The sequence below is a fragment of the Nuphar pumila genome, chromosome 9 (genome assembly GCF_984573655.1).
Source record: "Nuphar pumila chromosome 9, dmNupPumi1.hap1.1, whole genome shotgun sequence".
In the NCBI taxonomy this organism is placed as follows: domain Eukaryota; kingdom Viridiplantae; phylum Streptophyta; class Magnoliopsida; order Nymphaeales; family Nymphaeaceae; genus Nuphar; species Nuphar pumila.
This window is the reverse complement of record NC_143257.1, coordinates 123,126,726-123,150,977: the sequence shown is the minus strand read 5'-3', so window position 1 is coordinate 123,150,977 and position 24,252 is coordinate 123,126,726. Positions and strand designations below refer to the sequence as shown.

At 36.5% G+C, this 24,252-nt stretch overlaps 1 protein-coding gene across 2 annotated transcripts; it reads right to left on the bottom strand.

The window, feature by feature from the left end:
• Positions 1–939: 939 nt before the first annotated feature.
• On the bottom strand, positions 940–7,053 carry LOC149829220 (transcription factor-like protein DPB). 2 transcript variants are annotated; one of them, XM_090017309.1, is made up of 9 exons: positions 6,601–7,053; positions 6,315–6,394; positions 5,819–5,862; positions 4,321–4,380; positions 4,079–4,225; positions 3,808–3,876; positions 3,543–3,638; positions 1,483–1,553; positions 940–1,371 (listed from the first exon to the last, which is right to left on the bottom strand). In XM_090017309.1, exons 1-9 carry the CDS (start codon positions 6,858–6,860, stop codon positions 1,128–1,130), a joined length of 1,071 nt encoding a protein of 356 aa, XP_089873435.1. In that variant the 5' UTR covers positions 6,861–7,053; the 3' UTR covers positions 940–1,127. The 2 variants fall into 2 exon arrangements, with proteins under 2 accessions (XP_089873435.1, XP_089873436.1); XM_090017310.1 differs by lacking the exons at positions 3,543–3,638; positions 3,808–3,876 and having other exon boundaries at positions 6,601–6,942.
• Between the last annotated feature and the right edge of the window lie 17,199 nt (positions 7,054–24,252).

The following is a 24,252-nucleotide window of genomic DNA, read 5'->3' as shown; positions in this document are numbered from 1 at the left end:
GTCTCATTATCTGATCCAACCTGGATCCAATTATCCATATTTGGGCATAAAAAAACCGACCAAAAGCTATTCGGATCCAACCCGAACAATGTGGGGTCAAGTTTGGCCTATGGTTTGCTGACATCTGACAGGCCCTGGCTGACCTATGTAAAAAGAAAAAAGAAAACCTAAATGCTCTGAATCATGTGGGTCGGGTTTGGGATTTCATTTTCCAATCTAAATACTCTGAATCATGCGGGTCAGGTTTGGGATTTCATTTTCCCAACCTGACATGATGTTATTTGGGCAGGTGTTGGTGCGTCCGGCTGGGTCACATAACCCTCCTGTTGACAGCCTTTAATGAGATCTTATGATGATTAAGGGGGCATTTGTTAGGCTCCCACATAAAGGAAGCCACTTCGCTGTCAAAGAGATGCCCAGGCAGGAAAATGCTCCCCCATAAAGCGATGTGACTGTCTTGATAAGAAAGAGATATTTTTGCATTTATTGTGAGCCCCAGCACATATTTCCCATAGGGATGTTTGATTCATCCCCTTAGAAAAAAGACTATTTTCTTATGAAAGGTCTTTTTCATAGGAAAGAGCATGAAAAACGCCCCCTGATGGCCTAATCCATGGGAAATTTGTGAGACAAATCCGATGGTTTAGGAAATTTAAAACTAGGAATAAAATTTGAAGGTGAACAGCAACAAGTATTCACCATACCGGCTATTAAAACATACAAGAGCCATTTTTACAATTACACTTTTTAATATTATTTACGCTCTCGACGGCTCAGCGATCCAACATGATTGGTCCCAAGACCACGATCCCGTAGACTCGGACCCATGCCTAGTTAGGCCCATATCTACCAACTTTCAGACACTCGGTTTTACAAGCCCCGATCCAAATTTTGGGTAGAGACAAAAAAAAAATGGAACTTGTGGTGCAATTGCACTTAGAGCAAGGAAAAAACAACCTGAATTGCATTATCAAATAATTGATTTTAAAACATGATAACGCCAGCCCAAGGCAGGAAACAAGAGCCCCATTATCCATCTCTTCCATCCTTTCAACTGGCTTGATCCTAATTTACACTATACACAAGAGCAGATAAGCCCTTACCCATATGCTGAATTCCTAACATAATCATACATTGTGTTCAAGCTTGACACGCCCTTTAAGAATACCTGGAACTGGAGGTGATGAGGAAAGCCCGCCTGCTGCATTTGACCTTGAGGGATGAGGCAATGAACGCTGGTACATCCCAAACATGTTGGAGCTTTCCCCACCATTTGCAGTTGGAATATCATGTACTCTATCACTATGTTGTGTTCCACATAGTCCCATGGCCCTTAGGACATAGGCATCATCATGCAATTCAAATGGAGTGCTGCAAACATGACCAAAAGTTTACACACAGGGAAACATACAGAGATGAATAAAATACCACAGAGAATATGTAGAGAACTGCTGTGGAGCATGAAAAGAAGCGGTAGCTAACCTGTTGAAGTCAAAATGCACTAGCTGCATATCTTCAGATATTTCCACCTCAACAGTTGCGTGAGGGCGCGTCTTTTGCATGCCATCAAGCAAAAAAGAAGATAAGAGTGTCATTCACATTGATATTCCAGTACATAAATTCTTTCCAACAGCAATACAACTGTCTCAACGAGTTGGGAAAAAGAAGTGCAATTAAAACAAAAGGTAAAATAGACAGAAAAGAGACCAAGGCAAGAAAACAACCACGGTTCTTATACCAGGTTAGGCAATGGAGCAACGTGGGAAGAGCAGCAAACGGGCAGCACCTATACTATAAGACAGTATGTAGAGTGTTACCTATAAAGCCACATAAGATAAGGCACCTGGAACCTACAAAGGCTAAAACGAAATTAGGATTTTCCTCATGATAGGTGGCGTGCTAGCTAAAAGTTACAGCTCCTGCACATGATAGCAGGGAAGCATTGCATAATGCACGAAAATGCACAAACAAATTAACTAAGTGGGATTTGCTATTCTAATAGGGATGCCTGGCAGCTCTCACCTCCCTACTGCATTATGTATACCTACTTGTCAATTGCCATAGACGTGTCCCACCAAATTGAAAATGTTCAGATGTTTCTTTATTATAGGCCGACATGAAAATAATTTTCCTTTGGTATGTCCACAAGATTTCTCTGTAAAAGGTTACATAACAAGCTTCAATAAAAAAAAAAAAAACTCAATGCTCCATTGTTGTCTAATTGTATGGGCAGCTATTCCACTCAGCTAAATCTACTCCCTAAGGACATTCAATAAATCAAACATGGCTCACAGGAGGTCTCAACAAGACACTACCAATCAATGCCCACACTCACGTGCTTTGCTGTTATAGATAGAGAATGAAACAGGCTTTCCATAGGTATGTTGACATTTGCTGCAAAAAGTCTCCACCATTGGTTCCATGAGAAACACAACAAGCTTCAATCGAAAACTCATACTCCGTTGCTGTCTATTGGTATAAGCAGCTGTTCTGCTCAGCTCGAATTTATGCCACAAGAACATTCACCAAAAATTTAAGCTCCCCATGAGTTCTCAACAAGTTATTACACCGACCAATACACACACACATACTTTGCTATGGCACTCATACTTCCTCAAGTTCCCACAAATTCATCAAAATTTATCACTGAAAAGCTTGCTCATTGACCAAGGATTATCATCAAATGAAATGCTCTACTCATTGAGTTCCTCAGCAACAATATCATTTTGAAATGCCTCCGTCTCCCACAATCTCCCTCTCAATGAACTAAACGAGCTTTCAATCTAAAACAATGATTCCGTTACAAGAGTTCTATGCAAATATTATATATCTTAAATGTTATTGTCCTATTTGTTCTTGTACTATTATTTTTCAACTATACCTTAGGGAGGCTACTTTAGTCTTTCAATGTACCATCTGCATATCACTGCATATGCTGGGTTCCTGCTCTCATCAATGTTAAAAAAGAATCACCCCCTTTCTCATCTAGATTGAACTTGAATCCTCATCTGTCTGCTATCTACTTGTCTACAATTAACCTCACTGCTGAGTCAAGTACCCTTCGCCCTTTATTCTGTATATTATCTATCTAACCTAAAGCAGCTGTCAACATCAATGTTTTCCATGAAACCCCAAATCATGCGGCCAAGATCATCTTTTTCTTCTAAATCAATGGGATTTAGGCCCTGTTAGGCGACTTTTGCCCCTTGTTAGTCCTTTGTGTTTTTCACTTTTTGCTTCTGTCACGTGACATTTCTGATCATTTATAAGAAGAACGTTGAATATTTTCCTTTGCTGTTACGTTTTTTCTATTCTTATTCTTCATACTCAGCATTAAGAATGTAAATTTATACTACTGGAATTCAAGCACAACAATAAAAAGAACAATGAAAGTTTGTCAGCTGCCAAATGCCAATCAGATGCTCTGATGAAACAGGAAAAGGTCGTCTCTTAAGTTACTTTCCAGAAATGCGCAAACCACAAATGCCCACAAAAAATAAAATTACCGACAAGAGTAAATGAAGTACAAGGGATGTGTATACCTGAACTAAGATAAATGGTAAAGCCACTCCTGAAGTATTGTTGTCTGAACCATACAGCTGTTCATTCCTCTGAACAAGATTTTGAAGACCAACCATCTACAAGGCACATGATCTTGAAACAGTCAGAATCCTTGCCCAAAGAAGAAAATAAGATAGCAAATCAATGGGATACTAGATAATAGATTAATATAAACCATAATAATTAGCAACTGTAAAGAGTAACATGAATTGTAAAAAGAAGGCATAAAGAATGTTTTTGCTATACTTGTTCCTCAAGTTCTTGCAAGTGAGCAGCTTTCTTTTCGATACGATTTCTTAATGCTATGCGCTCAGCCTGTCATAATTTCAATTTTGAGAAAACAAGACATATTTCAGATGATAGCTTCAAACCCCTTCATGGATGGCTTTGCATAATACAGCTCATTAAACATTCATTGCCATAGCGTACCAAATATCTCATCCAAAACTTAGGAAATCAGTAAATTATATGACATTATTCTCTAGAATGTAAAACATAGCGAAGTCAAAGTTCAAACCTTTAACTCTTCAATATCGTTCAAGCTAGTGCGAGGCAACCCTTTCCATTGTATTTCTTTCTTATCCTTTGATATTATATCCATTGCCATAAGAACATTCAGTGCATCATAGACCCTTCTACGTATATTTTTTTCATCAAATTGTTGCTGGCAATCCAATGCGCCATATAAACGAATAAGAAATAAAATCAGATAAAGAACTATGCAGACAAGTATTTAATTAATATAGTTGACAAGCATACCTGGTCAGGAGCCGCAATGGTGCTGGGATTTGCAAATTCTGCTACAAGTTCATCAGCAACCTGAGAATGCAAGAATAGAAAATTGTCAGACCAAGCTAAATGCTAGCAACCAGATAAAGAGAATAGAGGGCACAAGTTAAAGTTTATGTACAAAACTACTCGTAAGGTGCACATAGCCATCAGCTGATAAGTCTTTTATCTTTTTGTTGCATGCAAGATAATGCTATCAGGGGATATACCACTCAGGCACTCACAAAGTAAGAAGCAAGGTACTCACTTTTTTAAGAAAGGTCATCATGGAACCTATGGTTCAATCTAATTTAAAAAACAAGTTCAAACACACAACAAATATCAAGCATAATCATATCCTGAGTATGATGATTGGCATGCTCAACCAGTCCAGAGAGAGCAATTAATTCATCATTTGAAGGATTCTATAGAAACCCCAGCCCAATGCAATGGCAAACTACAACAATTAATATGGACACAGTGTCTAGAACCTCCAGATCGACTTCATGAATTACTGTTTAGTCCTTAAAGCACAAAAGCATGTCCCAGGTTTTTAGTTTTTCTCTCCAGGACAAGTACAGGTGATTGCCCTTTTGCACTTGTGACATGTCTTCATATTTGCTGCTCACAAGTTCCACATTGGAATCCATTGGCTCAGGGTTTCTATAAGAAACAAGATTTTGAAAGGGATAATATATGTTCCTAGCATGTTACTTTAAATCTCCCTTCCATAAGTGGATTTCTGACCTTGACTAGCTGTTGAGAATAAGAACAAAAGAAGATTTCTTTTTGATATTTGGTGGCCTTGAGATTCTATACGGCTATACCATTTAAACACTCTTGTTTACTGCAAAAAAAGTCTTATTAACTGATACAGTGTTGCATCAACATAGTTCAATCCTCAAGAGAGGAATCAGAGGACCTTCGGTGATAGATTTGGGTTTCTAGGTTCATTTTGCAAAAATATTGGTATATGATTCAGATAACCCTATGGGCATGTTATTTATAGCATCCCTTTGTTCTTTGTTTCCCTTTGTAGTTGTTGGATCAACACCACCTCATGTTCGTTTTTTGTTTCTTTTTCATTTTTTTTTTGGTAACAAGGAGAAACCATCATTGTGGTTCAGATGGGCCGAGAGGTGACATGTTGACCATGGCCCTGATTCAGTGCCTGCAGTGTAAATGTCTATGAGTAGCTCCCCCTGCCCACTGGGGTTAGTTTACCATTGGTTTCAACCTTGTGCCAAGGGATGCACACCAAGGGTAACGAACATGAGACATCCTTCAACCTGAATGCCTTAAGCCCATCCACCTAGCCAGGAGCGTGAAGACCATGTGGGCTCATGTTGTCTGCTTAAATCCCCATATATCTAATAAAATATTCAATATAATTGACCAGAAAAGTGCTAAGTACAACAAGGTATATAAATAAACAAAGAATAGAAAAAGGAATAAAGTCCCAAGGATTCACCAAAGGAAGCAAATTTACCTCATTGTATGTAGTTCTACCCTTGCTCTCTACCTTCTCGCATACTGAAGAACATCAGAAACCAGTAAGAAAATTAATTATCCAAACTAAAACCATATATCAAAACAAAAACCAAGTAAACTCCAGCAACACTAATCACATTAATACTTTCCTGTTCCTTTAAATTCCAAATATCCACATTCAACTTCACCAAAAAACACAATCCAAAGAATCGATAACGTCTTTCAGAGAAAATTGGTAGCAAAAAATACATCAATGAAACAGAACTGTAAGGAAAATAACAACGACACGTAATTCTCATCAAAGCCACATAATTCAAATACTTCCATTTGCATCCCCATTCACGCCAGAAATTGAAAAAAAAAATCTATCCAATTCAACCAATACAAGTACGCCAAAGCCAAAAAAACAAATATTCTGAAAACCAAGTAGGAAGCAAAACAGCCGAAAACCAAATAAGCATAAATTCAGGAATTCGCAAATTCGATAACATCACCTTTCATGCTAAATTGCCGAAGTCCCCTTCCGGTCTTATCGCCAGCGACCACTCTAGTTACCCTTTTCTTCTTCCTCCCACTGTCCACCACAAAATCAAAAGCATACAACAACCGCAACAATGAAAACAATAATTATCTACCGATCCAAAGCAAAACAAGAAATTCAAGCACAATCAATCCAATCAAGAACTGGCAATTCAACTAAAAGCTCCCAACAACCCGAAAATTACGATATAAAGACAGGAAAGGAAGCGGCAAGATCGAAAACGCAGTCGATCTCCCTACCTGAGATTCGAGGGCGATCCTTCCTCGGCATCGCCGTGGACGCCGAGGTGGTTGAGCCGGATGAAGGCGCCCTCGCCGGCTGGGGTGGTCGTGATCGCCGGAGAGTTCCGGCTCGCCGGCGACCCGCCAGCGCTGCTGCCAGTGGAGAACGACTGGGCCTGGCCGGCACAGGACCGCGCCCGCCTTGTCAAATTGGGTTTCTTCTGGCCGCCTTCCTCCTCGATCGCGCAGTAGCTCCGGCTCCCGTCGCCGCTCACCATCGCCGGAGATTCCCGCCCAAACCCTAATCCTAATTAGGGCTCCGGTGGGGAGCCGGAGAGGGAGGAGGACGAATTACCGTTGAAAGCAAAAAAAAAGAGGGCCGGGGGGTGGGTGGAGAAATTGGAGGGGAGAAAAGGTGGGAAAACTTATTTTGCAGAGATAAAATAAGAGAACGCTCTTTCCCTCTTTCCTTTCACGCAGTGGTTGGGAAATTTGTATAAGTGAGAGAGGGACTCTAATGAAATTACTTTCCTAACCTTCAAGTATTTAGAAATCACGTCTCCCAATGGGATTTATGAACTGGAATTTTATCTATTTATTTGTTTGGTTTGTGTTTTTCTAGGGACCATTCCAATCAGGTGCAACCTTTTGCCCTAAATCCAAAAAGCTGGGCCTCATGATTCTGAATTCGAATTGGGTTCAAGGACGACGATAGGTATGGCAGGCTGAGCAAGTGCGACCAGGTCTTTGTGTGCCTGGTGCCGTTTTTCGGGTTCTAAATTTAAAAAAAAAAAAAAAAATTACAGGTCTTTGTGCCTATTGCTGTTTTTTCAGGTTATAAATTTAAAAAAAAAATACTTGGAAATATAATTCTTTTGAGTTTTTCAATTTAATCATTTGGGGATATTATTGTCATTTTTTTCACTTCAAGCACATCTTTGGAATAACCCTTTCAGCATACAACTCAATAGCATGCCATGTGTCCTGTGCCGGACACCAATCCTGATTTATTGACCCAGTGTAAACTTATTCCGAACCGCCAAGCTTTTTACTTTTGTTGTGCTCATGACAAGACTAGGAATGACAATGGACGGGGCAGGGGACAAGGTCACCACTCTCACCTCATCTCAAAATCTTAACCTTCATCCATGCCTCTATCCCCATACAGGGATGGATTTTAACCTCCACCCCTGTTTCATGTCCTCTATCCCCGGTCCAAACAGGGTGAGGCAGGGTGGAGCCCCATTTCTCCTCGGTTTAGTGTCATCCCTTAGAAGAATTGAGGATGGGACGAGGCGGGGCAAGGCAGGGATCAAGATGGATACTGGGCGGGGAAAAGCATAAGTCTATCCCCGCTTCCATCCCCACACAGAGATGAATTTTAACCTTTCATGCCCTTCATCCCTGATCCAAATGAGGCGAGGCGGAGCGGGGCGTCGTTTTCCCCAGTCTACTACCATCCCTAGACAAGACTATCCCCCACCTTATTCAGCACACCAAAAATACAAGCATGATCTAAAAAGCAAAAGTGCACAAGCTCACAATGAGCCAAAGCTTGACTCGAAAATTTGACAAGGAGACCGACGCCCTTCTACTATGTCCCATAAATAAGCAATCCAGTGCTTGTTATTATCCCAAATGATCATCTCTGATCCTGAAAAGAAACAAATGCAAATGTGATTCTTCTGCTTGTTTGCACAAGGGCCATCTATTAGGAAAAACCAAACCTTTAGACAGCAGCAGATCTTGAGTAAGTAATCTATTGGTTGTTGCAATGAACACAGTCTCAACCAATGTTATCAATATATGTGTGTATCGGCATTAGTATCGACAGAAAATCGATACGCTGCAAGCCTGAATCGGTTATTTTTTAATAAATGTAAAAAAAAAACAGTTTATGTTTTTTATTTTGGTTTTATTTAGATTTGGACCTTTCAATGTAGTGGATTCACCAAGGTTTATCTTGTTTCGCTATAAAATATTCATTCTCAAACATACATGGTCATTTATATTGAATTATTGTTAATTTTTTAAAATTTTATGCATTAATTAATTCTTACTTTCCTTCCCCCAACTACTTAATCTCCTCACCTCATAGATAACAGGACAATGTTCCGAAGTTAAACCCGGCAAGATAGTCAGGAAATTACCATCAAGGCAACCTCTTAGAAGACAAGTAAAGGTCATACGTGGGCCAAGATTGTAAACTAGGGTGGGCACAAATATAAAGCAAAAAGAAAAAAAATTACAAACAATATGTTTCAAAAAACCACTTCAAATCCCTATTTTCAATAAATGTCATAATTATTCGTATATGCTAGTTGATAAAAAATAAATATTTTACCCAAAATCAAATTACACAATATTTATGGATTCATGTCCAATGGTAATTAGAAGAAAAAAAACATCAAAAACCCTAAAACCATAAACTAAACATTTCTACCGTTCTAAAAAAACAATAATATTATAACCAAAATCACATCTCGAAATATTCATATATTCATGTGTGATTATTATTGAAAGAAAAAACAAAAAAAAAATCCTTAAACCATAACTAAATATTTATGCCATTAAAAAAAACCAAAAATTACCCCTACAAAACATTATAGATCATGTATTTATGATTAATTAATAAAAAACCTTTAATAATCTAACCAATGTCAAATCACACAAAATTCAAGGATTTATGCCTAATGATAATTACATATATACACACATTAAAACTATAAATATAAATATTTATGTCATTTTAAAAAACCAAATAAAAACCTTAATCCTAACAAGCATCACATTACAGATATGATAATTGAAAAAAAAATAAAACCCCTGATTAAATATTTATGTCTTTTGAAAAACCAAAATAAAAGACATAAATCCTAACAAAAATCTAAACAAGATTTCATAACAATTGGTTAAAAAGAAAAAGAAAGAGGTAAAAAGAGAACTCCCCTCCACACGGATACTTATAGGTCCAAAACCAAATCATACTAAAAGAATATGCAACATATTAAAACAAAAACCTGGAAACACATAAAATCTCACTGATTGCATCATAAAGCGACTGTGAAAACAGAAAAACAGCATAATCAACTAGAAAGCCAGAAAATATAAAATTTTATAAATAGAATCGCAAAATGAACCATAGAAGCAGAAAAGAAGTGCATAAACACACTATAATCAACTAGAAAACCAAAAAAATGTAAAATTATACAAATCATGTAAAATGAATGACACAAACAAAGAACCAAGTGCAACATAATCAAGTAAAAAAACCAGAAAAAACGTGAAATTTTACCAATCACATCATAAAATGAACCACAAAATCAGAGAATCAACAACCAGAAAAATGTAAAATTTTATGAATCACATCGTAAACTTAAATCGTCTCATACAGATATCAGTTGGACACACTCACTTAAGTTCTTAACCTTGTGTTTGCATAAAAAATTTACTAAATTACCTATATTGCATAATAAAACAGGCAAAACAACTTTTTACAAGGCATAATATAAATTACCTATATATTATATACGGATCTTAACCGTGAAACTATTCAAAGTCTATATACGTGTCAATGCAGCAAAAGTTGTCCTCAAATATTTTTTTCAAGAAAATAAGGTATTTTTTTACAATATGGGAAAAAGGTGAATCCCTAATCACTCGTTTATTTCATGTAACTAACATGACAAGCTATTAACCCTGATGTAATCATTTTTCACCATGAATGAAACAAACATCATATCATTATCATTATGGTGTGAAAACGTCATGTTAGCACAAGTGAAATCTAGTGTTTTTCACCGCCAACCACTTTTTATAGGTCAATTCTTTTTCCTATGATATGGACTGAGTTGATAGTACTCTTTACAAATCATTTACATGAGAATTTTCTAGAAACACCCGGTGCCGTACCATAGGATAGCACTTGCACTTGTGTGACAGACAATTTACCCCAGCGAGCGCACTGTCATGATATGGCTGCAGACGCGTCGGGGATGACCACCACCTGCTACTAAGAGTGTCAATGGATCGGGTATGACTTGATCCCGAACCATACCGGATCATATAGGGTTAGGGTTTGATTACAAAGAACCCATGAGCTCCGGTTATCAAATGGGTCGCTTAAAAAAATGATCGTACTGTATGAATAATTTGACTTAATTTCCTAAAAACTCTACAATTTTTTATAATCTCTCCATGTCCAAAATTATAAATTTATGACATTTTTAGGACTTTTTTACCCTTTGCAACTGCAAATTTAGGCCTTGTTACGATAAAATTTCATCATCCATTAGCTAAGTCTAACTCTCACTTAAATCCAAAATCGCGGGTTTTTTATGTAGACCGAACTCACATAAATTTATTTGTGAATTTTTTATAAAATTGAAACCGCCAAAATCACAAATATCCTACTCTTTCATGTATATGTAAACATTTCACATAAATATATTTGTGAAACGCCTCTCAAATATCTTACTTTTTTTGCATATATTTTTTGAAATCACATAAATTTATTTGTGAAACCACTTACCACTAACTTCGCAAATATATTACTTATTCTCATATATTGCATAGTCTCGCATAAAGTTATTTGTGAATCTCCTTATATCACAAATATCAAATTTTAATATTTGCAAAAATATGACAAATATATGATACTTTTTACTTTTTATGAATTTTTTAAATCATATATAAACCCGTTGTAGTCCCCAACCTCCTTATTTTTGCATAATATAGGGTTTTTTTGTCTTTTGTCCCCAACTTGCTTTCCTTCTGGCAATTATTTTTAACTTATTTGCATATATTATACTTTTTTCCATATACATTCTAAAAACTCATGAAGTATATTTGAAAAAATCCTATTGATCAGCAAAAATCTATCAGTTTTGCAAAATTATTTTTTTATATATAGACAAGTAATATGATTAACATAAAACTAAATAAAGTTGGTTTGTAAGATATCAGATAACTTGAAGTTTAATAATTACAATATTGCATTCAATACATGGGCTTTATTATAAAGTTACAGTTAAAGTTTCACTTGATCCATTCAATTACAAATATAAGTTTAGCTTGATCTGTCACAAATGTGCATAACTGTCTACAACTCAACTAGTTGGACAAACTCTCACAATACTTCTTCAACTGATGACTTTGTCTTTTTATTGTCTTCCATACTTTAGGATGCCCTTTTCTTCATGTGCTTGTAGAACTTGATCATATGATTCCTTATATTTATGACATCTTGCTAAAAATAATCATTTATTAGCAATAAATAACTATAGCGAACATCTTAAACCACTGAACAACCGACATACAAATGCATACCTATGTAAAGTTCAATCACTAGTTTTTGCCCAAGTACTGTATATATTATATGATGAATATATCACAATCATACTTGTAAAACAAGGAAATATGAAGTGAAGAACTTGTATATGTACGAAATGAGTTAACAATTAAACGCAAAGTGCTTACTCATTTTCTTATTGAGAAAGACCCTCCATGACGTATGTCATCCAATCTTTGTAACAATCAAATGCAAATTACGTTAAAAAAATGAACCTACAACACATATGCATGAAAAGGAGATAACAAACATACATAAAAAAGTAAGTACACTATTGAGTACTTTATGTTATTGTATTATCTTTTTGAGGTTTTTATCTGCTAAATATGTGTTCGGCATAAAATTATACAATTTGAAGTGATTTTTCTTTGTGTCAATTTCCTAAAGAACTCAGTGCTTGTTGCCCTAGTTAAAAGGAATTAAAAGCTGCAACATAAATCTAGTGTAATGTTATTGTGTATGTAAAAGTTTATTTATAAGTATGCAAAGTTGTGTAAAAATATATCTTGTCAATATCAAGAAAATTATAGGACAAGTCATTGTTTTCCAAGCAGTCAGCTGCCCCACATTGCCACCCTTTAGTTGCGACCATTTGTTGTGAACATACAAGGTTTACTAGTTAGTTTGTATTAATCGATAAAAAATAATATAAACTTCACTTTTGAGACTCATAGAGAAATACAGGGTAAGGTAAAGGTTCTTCGGCAAGTTGTCTCTTTCTCTATCCTCGTTGTGAGCTAGTTAAAGTCTTTCAATGATTCTTGCTAGATGCTATATAGTAAATCCAGTGTGATAACAAAAGAACAAACAAAATAACGTGCAAAATAAGTTTGTCCCATATCCGTGTCAGTGTGTCAGAACGCGTCCAGTTGTGTCACGAGAGAGACACACTCAAAACAACTTGTCCGTGTAATATAGTCGTGTGATAAGCTAGCTAGGAGCCTAAAATTAAAGAAGATCCAATGATCAAACTAACTACCTTGCAAGGTATTCAATCCAATCACTAGATTTCATGCACCCATAGTGACGAATTTCGTGAGATTTATGAAAATCTAGGAAAAATATAATGACACAAGTTAAAAAATGGTGATTTATCTCGAGTTTTATATGAGATATAAATTCATTGATAGATCAAAACCATGCCCAAGAAAGTTTATCATGCAAGATGAACAACAAATTTTGAATCATGAATTTATTAAGTGGCAACATCATGACCAACTTCTTATTAGCTAGCTTATTTTCTCCTTAATTGAACATGTTCACATGTAGGTTGTTAGATTGAGAACCTCTTTTGAGGTATGAGAAGCATTAAAAGAGACATATGATGCTCATTCACGATCACAAGTATTGCAATTAAAAGACCAACTGCATACTCCAAAAAAAAAAGAGAGAAAACTACTAATAAACTATTCCACAAAATCAAGTTTATTAGCCACCAGTTTGTTGTGGCAAGAAAACCTACGTTGGAAAAAGATATTATTCTATTTATCCTATCAGCTCTTCCCATAGAGCATGCAACATTCAAGGTCTCCATATTCACTTGATTAGACCCAATCTCCTTAAATCAACTGCACAACTTGCTTTCGACAAAAGAAGCACATATAGTTGAATCTACAATTGCAAATCATGACACCACCCCAAAAGTAAATTTTAATCAACTATCCAACAACAATTTCAACATTTTTTAACAAGGACTTCACAAAAATTTTCATCTAGGAGGTTGGTTTAGAGGTAGAGGTCATGGTCGTCAAGGTGATCATACCTATGATCAACAAAATAATTAGGTAGTGTATTGTTAGTACTACAACAAATTTGGCAACACAACATGTTAATCCGTCTTCTTCAAAAAGAAAATTCATCCTTAGACTCATCGACCATAACCTATCAAGCATCTACCCCTAACATTTTAGGTGAAGGTTGTTTTGCCCACTCTAGTGTCTCACATCACATGATGCCTTGTTTGAATTCCCTCTCTCTCCATTTTGAGTACCAAGGCAATGACACCATCAAAGTTGGTAATGATAATGTTTTCCTATCTCTCATATTGGTGAATCTATATTTTCTAATGATAGAACCAAGTTAGCTTTACGAGATATTCTGTATGTTCCTCAAATTAGAAAGCAATTATTATTCATTCAAACGTTTACTCATGATAACAATACTGTTTTTCAGTTTATTGTTGTGTCAAGTATTTGAAAATGAGAAAGAAAATACTTCGAGGAACGACGAAAAATGGATTGTACCATGTCCACCTCAATCCTATTAAAGAGGCCCATGTAGGAAAGCAAACAACCATATCACAATAGCATTGTCAGTTGCGTTACCATGCACTGAGAATCGTCCAACAAGTTATCTCCAAATTTAGTTTGCATGTCATTAATCAGATTGAGTTTAAAGTTTATGATGCGTGTTAAAAAGGAAAATATCATAAAATTTCTTTTACTGATAGTCTGAATGAGATTTCTAAACTCTTAGATTTAATTTTTGTCTATGTGTGGGGGCCTGCCCCAATTTCTAGCCATCAAAGTTTTAGATATTATGTTAATTTTGTAGATAGTTATTTTTTATTTACATGAATTTCCTTTATGAAAAATAAATTAGATGTTGTCACTATATTTCAAAAGTTTAAAGCCCATATGAAAAATATTGTTGGTACCAAAATTAATTTTTTGCAAATTGATGGGGTGAAGAGTTCATGGCACTTGACCCACTCCATAAAGCCTCTGGGATTGAACATCGGATTTCATGTCCACACGCCTAAGAACAAAACGACACAACTAAAAGAAAACATTGTCACATAGTTGAAACTGGCCTCCCTCATGGTTGATGCTCATATTTCGACCCACCTATAGCCTTATGCTTTTCCCAATTTGGTTTATCTAATTAACCGTTTACCTTCATCCAATCCTACACATAAATCACCACTTGAAGTTCTATTTAAGCAATAACCCAGTTACAACTTTCTGAAAGTGTTTGGGTGTGCATGGTATCCTTATCTCAAACCTTACTGGCATCACAAATTAGATTATAAGTTTTCTCATCATATCTTTCTAGGTTATAGTCCCAATCACCATAGTTACTTGTGTCTTAATCCAATAAACCAAAAGGTCATGGTGTCCCATCGTGTATTGTTTAATGAAGAGACCTTTCCATTTTAAAATGTGATCTTCTTCTCAAACTTGTCAAGAGCATCGTCTACACCCTACACTCATAGTTGTCGCACCTGTCCCAAATCCCACGAACATGGTCGTCCAGTCTCCCTCTCTAGATGTGTCACTTTTGTCCTCGCTCATAGTCGTGTCTTCTCCCATCGCAAAGGACAATCACTTTTATTACTCCTTCAATTATATCCTCTCCTCAATTACCTTCACCATCCCCTTAACACACAAATCGCATGATTACATGAGCCAATGATGAAACTCTTAAACCAAAACTTTTTGAGGCCACAATATTTGTTACCAAATTCCCTTCTCTCTAAATTATACACTAACATTGAGCCAACATCTTTCAAACATGCTCAATGGCGTGATGCTATAAATACTGAATTTTCAGCCATGCTCTATAAACGAACGTGGTAGCTTCTTCCTCCATATCCCTCACAGAACCTCATTGGATGTAAGTAGATTTATCAAATTAAACGACAAGCCGATGGGTCTCTTGAGCAATATAAAACTCAACTTGTTGCTAAAGACATTCAACAAGAAGAAGGCATTCATTATTTTGAGAGATTCAATAATGTGGTTAAACCTCCCACTATATGGGTGATACCCTCTTTTACTTTGGGTCAGCAGTGACCTATTCACCAACTTGATGTTCATAATGCTTTTATGCATAGGTTCATTATGAAGACATCTATATGGAACAACCACTTGGGTTTTAGAAAGCCCGCTCCCTGACTATGTGTGCAAGCCCAACTGAACCCTCTGTGGGCTCAAACATGCTCTTTGAGCTTGGTACCAACATCTTAGTACCACTTTGCTGGCTAATGGCTTTAAAGAATCTTGAACAGATGCCTCATTCTTTATCATGCAAAAACCGAACATCATTGCTTATATACTGGTGTATGTTGATGATGTTTTGGTCACTGGTAACTCTCCTTTTGTTCATAATCTCAGTTATCGACTAAGACTCAGTTTTGCATTGAAAGCTTTCGATTCTCTACACTATTTTTTGGGAATCATAGCTATCAAGCATATAAATGGTCTCTTATTATCTCAATGGAAATATGTGCTAGTGTAAAGTCTGAAAAAAATCTAAATTTTAAAATAAAAAGGGTTTATTATGGTATTTTTTGGATAATTAATCGGCAATTAATTATTAATAATATTATGGGTTTTTATTAAGTTATTTGACATTTACTGAAGATTTATAAGGGTTTAAAACGTATTTGGAAGTTGAATCTCGATAGGGGATCCACGATGATTGACTTTCGTGAAATCCAATTCAGAATATTCGGTTTAATATCCATTGTATCACAAAACTTGGTTGAGTTTAGATCCAGAGAGAGATCCCAATTCATAACCCAATATGATAAGGATTTCGATCTATTTGATTGGACCCAGTCCATGTTAAAAATAAATTTAAATTTGGATCTAGAAAGGGATCCAGATTACTTAAACCATAGGATTGAGATTTGGATTTATTAAGTGGATCCACAACAAAATAAGTAGGATCTAGAAAAGATCCAAAGTGTTAAATCCATTGGGTTTGGAATTGGCCCATTTAACGGACCCAATTCAAAACAAATACATAAATGAATAATGTATGCATATGATATATGTGGATTCTTACTTGGGATCCTTTAAATTGGATTGGATCCATTTGATAGACCCAATCCACATTAACAAAAATATAATATATATATATATATATATATATATATATATATATATATATATATATATATATATATATATATATATATATATATATGGTTTAGATCTAAGACCCAAATGAGACCAAAAAAGGGGTTTAATTTGATACCTCTCACATGGGTTAAGGTTGGATCCAAGTGGATCTAACCCAAACCCACTACACACTATCAGGGTTCTATCCAAGTGGATCCAACCATTATCACTCCCCCCCCCGCCGCTAAAACTTATTTGGGTTACATCCAAGAGGATCTAACCCAAAAACATTATTTTTCTCCTCCTCATTAAAGCCTCTCCCATCCGCCCCCTACCCACGACTAGGGCTGGGCATCGGGAATGCCCAGCCCGACTATTACCGTTGATGGATCATTGACTGGGTCAATGACCCAACCCATTTACTATTGGGCCGGGTTTTGGTTGGGTACTTAATAGGCTCGTGTTTGAGGAGAGGCCCATGGCCTGGCCCGTTGGCCCAATGGGCTAATGTGAAGCGGGTCGGGTCCAAGCTGGCCCGAGTAGGCCCAAATAAGATGATTCCTACATAAAACAATCCTAGCCAATTGTGTGTGCAATTAATGTGATTTGGTGTATGTTGTTTGCTGATGATATTGTTTTGATTGATGAGTCTAGAGTTGGGGTTAATGCTAAGTTAGAATTATGGAGACAGACATTGGAAGCAAAAGCTTTTAAGTTGAGTAAGAGTAAGACAGAATACATGGAATGTCGATTTAGTAAGCAACGAAATAGAGATGGGAGTGTAGTGAAGCTTGGTGAGCAAGAAATACCGGTGGATGATTCTTTCAAATATTTGGGATCTATCATTCAAAAGTATGGAGAAATTGATGGAGATGTAAATCATAGGATAAAGGTTGGGTGAATGAAATGGAAGAGTGCAACTGGAGTGTTGTGCGATCGTAGAATGCCATTGCGGTTGAAGGGAAAGTTTTATAGGATGACTATTAGGCCCGCTTTACTATATGGTACGAAATGTTGGGCTGCCAAGAGACATCATATTCAAAAAATGAGTATAGCTGAGATGCGTATGTTGAGATGGATGTGTGGAAATACAATAAAAAATAAGATTCGGAACGAGGAGATACGTAAGAAGGTAGGCGTTGCACCCATTGAAAATAAGATGAGAGAGAATCGTTTACGGTGGTTTGGACATATTCGACGAAGGCCTAATGATGCTCCAGTTAGAAGGATGGAGAAATGGGAAAATATATTAGTTAAAAGAGGTCGGGGTAGGCCTAGAAAGACATGGATGGAGGTGATAGGAAAGGATATGAATGCTTTGAACCTCACCGAGGACATGGCATTTGATAGAAATGAATGGAGGAGAAGGATTCATGTGGAAGACCCAAAATGTTTTTCTTTGTTGATTCATATCGTCGACTCCAATTGTTTTGGGATGAAGGCGTAGTTGTTGTTGTTGTTGTTGTTTGGTGCAACTAATTAAGTAATTATCGAGTTCCCATGTACCCAAGTTACTATGTAATTTCTAGTTTCTAAAAATAAATAAATATACATATATATTTAAAAGTCATGCCTATCAGGCCGGGCCGAGCCCAGTAGCCCGTGGGCCTGGCCGGGCCCAAGCCTGGGCCTAAAATCTTGGCCCAAACCCGACACATGGTAGGTCGAGTCAGCTTGTCCCATCAGGACGCTCGACCTGTTGCCCACCCCTACCTACGACCCTCCCTTTCAAATTCTATAAAGCCCCCACCCCTTTCATTTTTTTACAAAGTGGGTTATCTCTCTCATCACAGTTCTATCTCTCTCTCTATTTCACGGGATGACTTGATGCCCCCGCTTACGGTTTTCTCCCAGTTGCATGAAGACCACCATTTTGACGACCTCTACCACCGTAGGCCCAATGATTGGATGACATAACTCCTTGTTTCTCTCTGAGTCAGGTACCCTGCACTAATGTCAAACCATCCCCTTATTTCCTCTTTGTCTTCCCTCGTCCATCACCCTGATCGGATAGAGCAGAGAAGCAACAAGACTCCGTTGCGACCTCCCCCTCTCTCTGCGTGCTTTCAACATCAAAGAAGCAGTCATGCTCTCTACCATCACCGCACTTTAGCTAGGGTCCCGCACCCCCTTTCTCTTATATTTTTGGCAAAACAAGAAGATTCACTTGACTCTTCCCCTCTCTCTTCTATTTTTTTGTCAAAACAGGAAGAGATGCCCGACTCAACCCCTCTTTCTGGTCCCCTGCTTTTGAGTGAGGGGTTGACCCTCACTTATCTCTCTTGGCTCCTTTGTCGTGAAGAGAAAGAAAGAAAGAAAAAAATGAAAAGAAAAAAAGGTGTGGCCCGCAAATCGCTACCTTCACCATCGGGTCGTGTGGGCTTGCAATCGCAACCATTTTGGGAATCGTGCCACTGTTACCTTTGTCACTGTGTGATCTACTACCACGATCAATGGACATGCATAATGGTGCAAAACTGTATGTAGGGATGGCAGTGGAGCAGGCGACAACGGGGCTCCGCCCCACCTCGCCCCATTTGGACCGGGGATGAAGGGCATGAAACAGGGATGGAGGTGGGGATGAAGGTTAAAATCTATCCCCGTGCAGGGATGGAGGCTAAGATGAACTTATGCTTTCTACGGCCCCGCCCTGCCCCCATTTCAATCCTCGCCTTTCCCCACCCCACCCTGTCCCCAATCCTTAAAGGAATGACTATAGACCAAGAGGAAACAGGGCCCCGCCGCGCCTCACACCTGTTTGGACCAAGGATGGAGGACATGAAACGAGGATGGAGGCGGGGGTGGAGGTTAAAATTCATCCCCGTGCAGGGATGAAGATTCAGATTTTGAAACGGGGCAAGGTGGAGACCTTGTCCCTCGCCCCGGTCCACTGCCATCCCTAACCGTACACATCTTCATTCGAGTAGCATGAAATATGAGGTCTGATCGAGCCTATGTTTGGATTCACCAAAATATGAGGTACGCATCTTCAATCTTCTTTGTAGGATAATATGTATGGTATCCACATTTATACAACTCTAACATATGCATTTACTTTATGTAAATATATATGTATATATGCATATTTAAATATACTTATATTAAATATTTTAAAATTGTGCATGTTCATATCTCGATTTACGAATGAATATTTCATATATTGATTTATGTTAGAATGCTTTATTTACTAATGTGTACATAAATAAATAAATAAATAAATATATATATATATATGTTTAAATATACTTATATTAAATATTTTAAAATGATGCTTGTTTGTATCTTGATTTACGAACACATGTTTTGTGTATTGATTTACGTATGAGTGCTTTATTTACAAATGCGCAATTTATTTATGTACACATAATTTATGTTAGATACACTCATTTTATTAACTTATGCATTATTTATTTACGTATGCATAATTTAATATGTGTACGCTTGCTTTATTTACTTACACGTAATTTATTTATATATGCATATTTTAATTTGTGTATGCTCACTTTATTTACTTACGTGCGATTTATTAATGTATGCATTATTTAATTTATGTACACTTGCTTTATTTACTTATGTGTATTTATATTTATGTATGCATGTTTGTATCTCAACTTACAAATGCATGTTTTGTATGTTGATTTATATACACATGTTTCATAATTTTCTTTGTATACATATATTTCTATTGTGCATGCACGCTTTTAAATAAAGTTTACGTAAAATAGTTTGCATTCATAACATTTGTATCCATGATAATTCACATGCATGCCTTTTAATAAAGTTTATATAAAACATGTTGCATGCATGAAATGAGATAATTGTATAAGGCTCACGATGGAGCTCAAGGTTCGTGGAATACGTTGGAGTTGGTCGAACATGTTCTTGTATGTTTTCTTGTTATGTAATATAAATTGATGCATGAATTCCATGTAAGATGGCTCTCATTGTAGCTAGTGGTTCAAGAAACTCTTATGGTCCCTTTAGAGAATATTGTTATGTGTGCCATGTGATTTGGGTTATATTGAAAGTTATGAAAAACACATGCACACCTAATTTTGGGGTCGCCTTCACATGCAAATTGCTCGATTGGTTTAAAAGATCAGTATATATTGAATGAGTTATGATAATGCCCAAACATGAGAACCTATACAAAACAGATAGATGGTGCTTAGTGGTTGGAGGCATATATTAAAATGGTAAGTTCTCTTAATAATTAAGGGCTCAATAACTCATTCATACTTGGTTTTTACCTGAAGATATGGTAGGTGATAGATCCCACTTCTACAATACGTTAGTATGCATCTTTGTTTGTCTCGGCCTTTAGAGAATTCTCTAGGTCATTATAATGTTTCCTTTAGAGTGGATCCAGCTATTTATTTTAGGTATTAAAGTACATGAAATAATAAATCCTTGAAGGATCTTAGTTTGTCTCTATGATTTCGTCTTCTGAGTACCCGCATATAGGCTAACATCAAAACAAAGACCTGATATCCAGACTGTTAATCAGAATGAAAATAATGTCCTGCTTATAAAAATGAGTAGATTCTACAATTGAATATTTTTGTGATATTACTGTTGTGATTTGCGCATATTGAATGCATGACCATTCATAATAATATATGTGTTAGCTTCTTACAAATATGTGACATTGTTGTACCAACCAGGTTGGATATATTTTGACCTCTTATCATTTCAGGTGATGAGTAGACAACTGCTATAAGCGATGGCGCGATGACACAACAAAATTATGTAATTACTTTCTCTGTGTTTTCGCTTCTGAGTACGTTTTTGGTATTTTAAATATGAACTTTTTTATGAAACTATTTTAATCTAAATCTTTGTTTTGAACCATTATATACTTGAATGAATGTATGGAGATTCAGACCTATATCCAATATATTTAGGGACACAATTCTTTTAGCTCGTTACTTCGCCTATAGCCCGCTCTAAGTTTGCTAACTTGATCTTTTCAAACAAATATTTTGTTGTACTTTTGTTTAAACTCTAAAAAATGATCAACTACAAAAAAAAATTAAATTTTTTTCTAACTTTTACAAGTTAGAAATTTGGAGGCATTACATCTTTGGTATAAGGGCGAGAAAGAGAATTGATGGTTTTTTATCGTCTCAGATCTGCCTTGTGTGGCCCACCTTCAAAAGCTACGTTCACAACCGTGTGTCAGCAGGTTTGATCTGATTCATTTATCTCAATGCTCCACAACCACCCCACTCGCCTCGTAATCCATAAAGGTTAGGTGCATATCTTTAATATCCTTAATAGTACGAGTGTCAATGGGTTGGGTTTGGCCCGAACCTGACACATACCTTTCTTATAGGATCAAGGGTTAGTGATAAATAAGAAGGTCCGATTAGAATCTTGGTCAGACCTGAAGGGTCCGATCAATATATAGAGCTAGGTATGGTTTATAAAATTTCATACCAGACCCATGCCCAACCCAAGTTCCAACTAAGATTCGCAATTTTTCAATGTAAAAAATATAAAAAGTTATTATTTTACTAGGTATGGTCCTGGTTTGGTTCATGGAGTTCTTAATCCGGGTATGGTCTCTCTTATTGTGAGTCAGATTAAACTAGGGTCTAGACCCGATACCATCATCTCAAATCAGGTTTGGGTTTGGTTCCACCTGGGTTTGAACCAAATTCGACCCAATTTTTTGGCGGTTAGGAATCCGATTTGGACCCAAATCCTCATGTATTTAATTGTTTTTGGATCCTAACCGTTTGTATCCCTAATCCTTAGTGCTTACACGTTGTTAGCCATTGTAGTGATCAATGTTGTCAGTATCATAATCAGACCTGTATCGTTTGGTCAAGAATTTAGGTGAATCAGTTGATACCAATTTTCAAGTGAATAATTCTGAATTAGCCAAAAAATAATTAAAAAATATTATGTGTCAATCAAAACATAACACGTGTTAAAGCCATTAAAATAGATTTTTTTTTTATAAGCAAGCAGGAAAAACCCTACCAGAACAACAGCCACCCCATGTGGCAGAGGGATTCCATGCTAGTCATTCAGCTTCACACAAAACCCCCCGCTTACCGCATGGGATACCCACCTGGGTACCATTAAAATAACCATTAGCATAGTATTAAAATATTAATTTTAAGTTATTTATGTATTTATTAAAAAATAGCTGATTCAGGTCAGTATCGTATCAATTTTCTGGCCATACCATACGTATCTCGGCCGATTTAAGCCGATACTAACAACACTGGTCACGATGACTGGTCGTTGTTATCAGGAGTGGGTTTATTTTCTGATTGAATTAATGAATGATTTTCTTTTTTCTAAAAAAAAAGAAAGAAAAGCTGCAGTTGTTTCACGATTTGATCTACATTAAATGATTTAATTACAGTCAATGTGAACAGAATGGACAATTTTCAACATTTATTTCTCGTCAAAAGCCATCACAAATTGGTTGTTTGGTGCAACTCCCACCTACCTGACATTCATCCATCCATGTCCTTTGAGCAATGTACAAGTAATGCATATGAGACAAATTATTTCTTGTAGCCAGATCGCATGGACAAGCATGACAGTAAGATGGTTAATTACGACACGAAAGAAAGCGTTTGAATTGCAAGAATTAAGGCTGTCAATAGGTCAGGTGACAGGTACTCAACCCATCATGGTGTACCTCAACCCGCCCAAATAATGAAGTTTCTTACGTGTTAAAGGAAAACTAAAACTAAAACTAAAACTAAAGAAAGAAAGCAACTTTTGAAAATGGGTGTAAATTAAATTAAAGAGAGAGGAAGGTTTGAAAACATGATTTTCTTGGGGGAACGAGAAAAGTGGAAGAGAAAGCGAGAGTAGCTCTCTTGGGGTTATTCTCTTATGGTTTTGAAAAAGGGGTTCTCTTGGGTTTGAGAGAAGGTGGTCTCTCTCAATTTTAAAGAGGGTAAAGATAAATCAGAAAATAACCTGACATTTTTTTTGTAATTCTACAATTTGCAATATTCTCTTCACGTTTAAAATTGTAAAAAGTAACATTGAAATGTCCTTTTTACCCTTCACATGCATGGAATTGATGGAGTTCGCATGATATATCGCTCTACTACTCATGTGCCACACATGCCCACTTAAAATATGAGGTCTGCACATTTTTTGTGTGTGAATGTCATGAAGTTCACATAAAATTATATGTGAACTTCCTACTAAACTTGAAGAAAATGAGAAAGTAAGAATACATTTTATGCGAACTTCCTCAAGACCTCATATATTTTATATGAACTTCTTCAAGTCGGAATAAAATATATAGGGATTGAGAAAGTTCACACATATTTTATACGAACTTCTTCAGGTCTTTATAAAATATATGACTACTTGACAAAGTCCACATAAAATGTATGCATGCTGTCTCATTTTTTTTAACTTTAACAAAAAGTTTGCATATAATTTTATGAAAATTTGGTGAAAGTCCGCAAAAAAACATGCAAACCTTATTTT

Bases quoted from the DNA above. Each gene is read 5' to 3' on its own strand.
- LOC149829220 (XM_090017309.1), bottom strand. From the start codon at position 6,860: ATGGTGAGCGGCGACGGGAGCCGGAGCTACTGCGCGATCGAGGAGGAA. The intron at 5,863-6,314 runs GTGATGTTATCG...GATGTTCTTCAG, and splicing joins TCGGCAATTTAGCATGAAAG to TATGCGAGAAGGTAGAGAGC. The intron at 1,554-3,542 runs GTATACACATCC...GGCATGCAAAAG, and splicing joins TACCATTTATCTTAGTTCAG to ACGCGCCCTCACGCAACTGT.